The sequence below is a fragment of the Rhea pennata genome, chromosome 4 (assembly GCF_028389875.1).
Source record: "Rhea pennata isolate bPtePen1 chromosome 4, bPtePen1.pri, whole genome shotgun sequence".
NCBI classification, from domain to species: Eukaryota; Metazoa; Chordata; class Aves; order Rheiformes; family Rheidae; genus Rhea; species Rhea pennata.
In genome coordinates, this window is record NC_084666.1 from 16,573,891 (window position 1) to 16,579,890 (window position 6,000).

Genomic DNA, 6,000 nt, shown 5'->3' on the forward strand with positions numbered 1-6,000 from the left:
AGTTAGATAAAGAAAATGACGCTGGAAAATATGTATATATCTTAGTCCTCCCACTATGGCTCTTGATGCTTTATTCCATAATTTCTCAGCATCAGAAAAAACTTCCCGTTCCTCCTTCTCAACTGCTCCAACAACCTGGTGTCCTGTCAGCCTTCTCTACCCATCTTTCTCCTGAGCTAAGTACTCCTTCACAACAGTTTCCGTATTGTCTACTTAATTTCAAGGAGAATGAGAGGGTAGCTCCAATAATATTTATTCCTTTTATCCTCTGATTTTTGTCTCATACTGAGTCACTAATAACATCCATAAGTCTTGTCAACAACAAAAATCTAGATCTGTTTTCCTGTAATTCTGTATGTTAGAAACAGTCCTGGACTTGCCCCGTATTTGCGTCCCACACTCAGGTCCAGGAGCTGATTTTTATTTTGGTATCCCAAGGCAAAAAGTCTTTTGCACCATCTGTGTATCCATCCATTTGTCAATCCTTTCAGTACAACTATTAGACGCCTTGAGCTATTTCAGGCAAATTCAGCATAGAGATAAAGATCTCAAGGGTATTACAGTCCTCCATATTTCAAGAAAACCATTAGCTGGATAGAAGAGAAATACCCAGTCAGAGTTCCAACCCATGGAAAAGTACTTGAAGCAGCCCCTTATCAAGAGTAGTAGCAGCCAGCAGACTGAATTGAGCAGGTAGGAGATTCTCATATCCTGCTTCCTCATGTGTTTCCTTTCTGTTTCCTCCTATCTTACATTCTACCTGGGATATAAGTGCTGATTTTCATGATTTGGCCCTTTCTGATCACACAGAGGACTTGATCCTGCCGTCTTTTCACAGATCTGAATGAGCCTTATATTGTGCTCCTATGGACAGATGGCACTAGAAGCTCCAGAGCAGTTCTAGAGCACATAGAACTTGTGAATGGAAAGGAGTTATTTCATTGGTATTTTCATGCACAAAGATTTTTTGCAAGATACACAACAGAGTATCATGCAGTTTCCATCAGTAAAGGACAAGTAGTAGCCAAAGCTCCCAAACCGAAATGCTAGCACACTAGCAAATAAAAACAGCATCTAATCTTCAAGAATCTTACCTGAAATAAAGTATGAAGTGACAAAGGGTAGAAATGAGTTTTCTTGTACACACATGGAACACAAGTAACAAAAGACCTCTCTCTCCAGTGAGTCCTGCTCAGGTCATTCCATAAAGAGGTTAAAAGGCGTCTTGGAAGAGCGAAACTTCAAGATCACCTGTGAAGAAAATCATAGGTAATTATATGCTCTGGACTAGTGGCAGCTTGCTAGCATAAATCTAACATTGCATCTCCATGTAAATGGGAACTTACAATTGTGATATGATTTTCTGGGGTGCTATATTGTGGCTTCCTGGATAACAGTCAGCTAGAACAAACTCCCCTCTTGCTTCCATTACATCTGCAGTGAAGTTGTTTGCCTCCTTCTAGCTCTTCTCAGGAGCTTACCTTTGTGCTGCAAAACTCCTGTTGGCTGGATCTGGGGCTTGCTTTCTTCCCTGCACTCCTAAAGGTCAACTCCATCGAACATGTTCAGCTGCTTTCAGGGAAGCAGCAATCCATCCTCCTTCAACAGGTTTTATCTGACCAAGTTTTCACCTATGGCAATTCAAACTAATAGGCAGCTTTCCTCCCTGTTGCATGCAGGTAATGCATTATGGCAAGGATGGTCCTAACTTCATTTGCTATTGCTTAGGCTTCCTATCTATTCACCTGCTTTGTCAGAGAGCCAAGCATGAGAAACGACAAGTATTACTAGTTACTGTAATCCACCATTACCTGTTAAGAACAGCTTTTCAGGTGAAGAACACATACTCTGATAAGAACATTTCCAGACTAAACAAACATTTCAATAAACTGCTGAGTTTCATTATATTAGTTTTAAGTAAGGGAAAGTTGGTCTGCAAAGGAGACATTTGCCTTACAAAGCCAGGACATGCATCTGTAATGAAAGGCAAATTATTTCAGGCTAAGTTTGTCCTATGGCTTTGTATGGGGGCCAAGAGAGGAAGCGAAAATCTGTAATAATTTAGATTCCCTGGTGGCTCAAGATAGGGAGATACCCGTAACATATCATGAAGAATGTATCCACAAACACTTTTTGCTATGCCTCAATTGGTTCTTAAGGCAGAATAACTAATTGGACTTTCTGTCAAAGTTCAATTGATACATAGATTAACAACTATGTAGAATAATATGGATAGTTAATTATACTATTTTATGTACAGAGAAATAAGAAAATCATTAACTTATTGTATAGTAACACTCTTCAGGATAGACCTGAGAAGTTTATTTCATTCCATTGAAGTCAGTGCAAACAGAACTACATGGGTCTGTGTTGGCAGAGCAACTGGCTTTTTATTCTATACAGCAATTGATGCTGATCGCCACCTCTTGCTTTTGTCAGTGTCAACAGTGTCTTCCAGAGGTAACTCAAATGTTGACACACTGGATGCATTTCCAGGAAAAAAATCTAAACTTATATGACATTTTTAGCAACAGCTTTACATTGTAACAGTAAGGGTTACCAACTGAACTTTCAGCATGGCAGTAACTCTACAGTCAATGCAAGGTATCTTATTTCTTTTTCATAATTATTTCTGCTTCTATAGTGTAGCTGACATGCTGTATGTTCACACATTCCTTTACTCTGGAGTCACTTGCTTTGTACCCAACCCCTACAAACACCAAAGTTATCTTTCTGCAGCATGACCTAAAAAAAGTTATCCAGCTACTTGATGAGCACAGATATAACATGCACTTTTGACTTTTGCATTTAGTAACTGTGATGTTATTGTTGTACATGCAAAATGACTTCTATTTGTCTGGGTTTTTTTGTCTTATCACAGGCCAGTTCAGCTCCTTCAATGTGTAAATAATCCTGACCATGCAGACTGCAGACTTTGCAGCAGCAATGTGGAAACTCCATGAAACAGTGTTCTACACTATTTAAGACATTCTTTAATTGTATGTGAAACTGAGAGAGAAGATGTGCCTACATAGTTTAGAGTGATAAATAGCACTATGGTGTGTACAGAGTCAATAAGCAGAAATCCTTGCTGTTGATGACAGTCAAGTAACAGGTGATATTTTAGGTGCAATTACTGTACACATGCACACAAACAAACACATGTATTATTTTAGAAAGGCCGGGGATCAATATCTGAGGACAGATGTTTAGTTCTAGTTTGTTCTCTTTTGCACAGCTCCTGTTGTGCACAGAGAAAGGAATTAGAACAGGGATTCCTGGGGCATGCATAGAGAAGAGACTTTCCAGTGAAGACAAAGCTTGCCAGGGTCAGCTTTCTGCTTCCTTTTCTCAAAATGCTGGAAGAAAAATGACTGGAGCATGCTGCACTCTTGCAGTTCCCAAGTGGAATATCCCCTAGAAGGCAATATCATCCAGTGGTGCATATTATAAATTCACATGAGCTACTTTAATTTATATAGGTCAGGAGAGTGAATGAGGAAGACTTGAAGTTTCTCTTCTTCTACTCCTCCCATGAGTCAAGCAGATCCAAACACAGTTCTGACCTTTTCTCCTAGGGACTCCAGCAACTCTGAGAGGCAAAGCAAACAGTGGAAAAGACAGAGCTGTCCTTACCTTTTAATGAGCATCACAGAAAGTGGCTAGTTGGGAAATAGCTGAGCCAAGCCAAGGCAAAGACCAGAATCTGCTCAGAGCACTGCCAGCATCTGTAAGAACACATTGAGTGTGTAGCTGGGGAGAGAAAATAGTAAGACTGACTCAGACATTTCAATTAAAATTCTACTCAGTACAGTTCTGGGAACACAGCTGCAGTTCGGATTACATTTTATTCTTAATATAGCAGTAAGTGTAAGCCTTCCAACATTCATAAATGGCCCCTTAAGCCACAGTTTGGCCATCCAAGAGAGAAACATCAGAAGGTTGCCAAAATAAGGAGTCTCTCTTGACTTGAGTTTTTTAGGCGAAAGGTGATGACTTGCAGTATGTAATTCACAAGCATGGACATGTTGTAATACAGTGAAATAGTAGGTTTCATTGATTTTCTTTGGTTTCTATTTTGCAGTTCTCATATGCTTATTCAAGAACAGTGTTTATAAGAAAATAAAGATCTGAGGCTAGCTTCTGGCCTCACCTATAGTACGTATATGCAGTGCCACTGACATCAAGAGAAAAGGCTTTTCTCTGGATATATTCCTAGATGTTGCAATGCCAGGATAACCAGCAATTTGCCAATTCATTAAGTAGACAGAAATTTTCATGATCCAACAGGCAGAATGCTACAGTGCTAAATATTTTAGTGACTACACAGCATCTGAAGGGTCCTTATGGTACTATGTAAGCCAGTATAATTTAGAGCATCTCTAGATAAATCTTTACCCTGTAATACATGGGCCTGCACTGAGCATACCCTGACACACCCAAGGCCTTGTCCCTAATGTTTAAATTAAGGGAAATGTATTTTTATTTGCACTCTGTTGTGTAACTGCTTAGGTGTAACAACTCAGACACATACCAAAACTTTTAAGTAGGTTATTTCTGACAATAGGTCAAGGATTTGTCTTAACACTCACTTTGGTACCTATTATGCCATAATACAAAATGTTGACTGTAAAATTGAGATCCATAATAAAATTGGTGATAGCGAACATTAATAATGCAGTTTCACATTCTGGTTAATTTCAGACTGCATATGAAAATAAGCAACTTATTTTTAAAAGGGGAGATATTCACATGAATTAAAGCAGTCAGAAATAAATGGAATAATTTTACAAGCATTTCCACAGAAAAACCTTTCTTGAACTGTGAGAATAAGAACTAACTCAGCAAAGCAAGGAACTTCATATTTTGTTTTGTCCTTCTTCCTCCTCAAGTATAAAATATTCCTCAAAGTATTTTAAACTTTTTTTTTCTTCTGTTTGAAACTACTCCTATGTGTTAGTGAGAGCCTATGGCCCTGCCATCTCCATGGGAGATGATTTGGCTACTTTGCCTGTATTGAGGCATTTGTGCACACTACCCAAAGGCCTCTCCCAAACAGACTTATTTTGTCCTTGAGCTGTAGACCTCAGTACACTTAAGTATTCACAAGAGCATTCTTACTATGACTAAATGCACAGACGAAACTCTCTAGGATGTATGATCCTACTGGGGCATATGTGGCACTAATTACAATGTTTTAAGTTCACCATCTCTCTTCTCTCTCCCTCCACCCCTAACCAGAAGTTCAGCCTCTGTATTGAAAAGAAACATTTGAACATCTGCCCCCTCACTGCCTTGGCAGAGAAGTCAGACAGTGATCAAGCTATGGCAATCTCAGCTACTTTCACAGCTTCCCCAGATAGTCCTTGAATTGGGTTGTCTGAGGGGTGCAAGGATGTAAGAAGGCTTACAATATTTACTGGCAGAAGTATGTTTTGCCTATAAGCTGGCTCCTGGGATGGGACCAGAGAATCAGGGAATGAGGCTGGAAGCACAGGGTCAGTAGACAATTCTCTCTCTCAACTGGAGTTGGTCTTCCGAATTGAGTGGGAGGTTCTCCTATACCTCCTGGCTGTCTGAAAGCAGTTTGTTCCCTCCAGGCATGACTGAAGAACAGAAGGAGACACTTGTCAAGTTGGGAGAAGGGCATGATGATCTGCAAGAAAAGATGATCAGAAGAATAACTTGAGATTGTCTGTCAGTTTGATAAAATTACACTAAACATTTTTAGTACAAACCTGTTAAATTCTCAGAAAGAGAAATCTAATTTCTATGACTATTAGCTAGATATCTCTCAGGAGCCAGAAATGCACAGAAATAATAGCTCATAATTTCACTCAAAACATGCAGCTCAACACATACTCAGGAAAGCACAGAAAAGGCACAGTGCATATCTTCCCAGACAATTTTGCTGCTCCACTCTCCATCTTCTGCAGGCATGGTATTTTCTTGTAGGTGGGTAAAAACAAAACCCTGTATTCGTATCCTGAACACAATCAT

At 39.5% G+C, this 6,000-nt stretch overlaps 1 protein-coding gene across 1 annotated transcript in view; it reads left to right on the top strand.

The window, feature by feature from the left end:
- Positions 1–4,580, top strand: part of LOC134140349 (ADP-ribosyl cyclase/cyclic ADP-ribose hydrolase 1-like) — a 24,678-nt gene extending 20,098 nt beyond the window's left edge. The window contains exons 7-8 of the mRNA XM_062575362.1: positions 1,183–1,269; positions 2,882–4,580. Of these exons, the coding sequence (XP_062431346.1) occupies positions 1,183–1,269; positions 2,882–2,963 (169 nt within the window). The 3' untranslated portion in view covers positions 2,964–4,580. The remainder of the gene's footprint in view (positions 1–1,182; positions 1,270–2,881) is intronic.
- Positions 4,581–6,000: the final 1,420 nt, after the last annotated feature.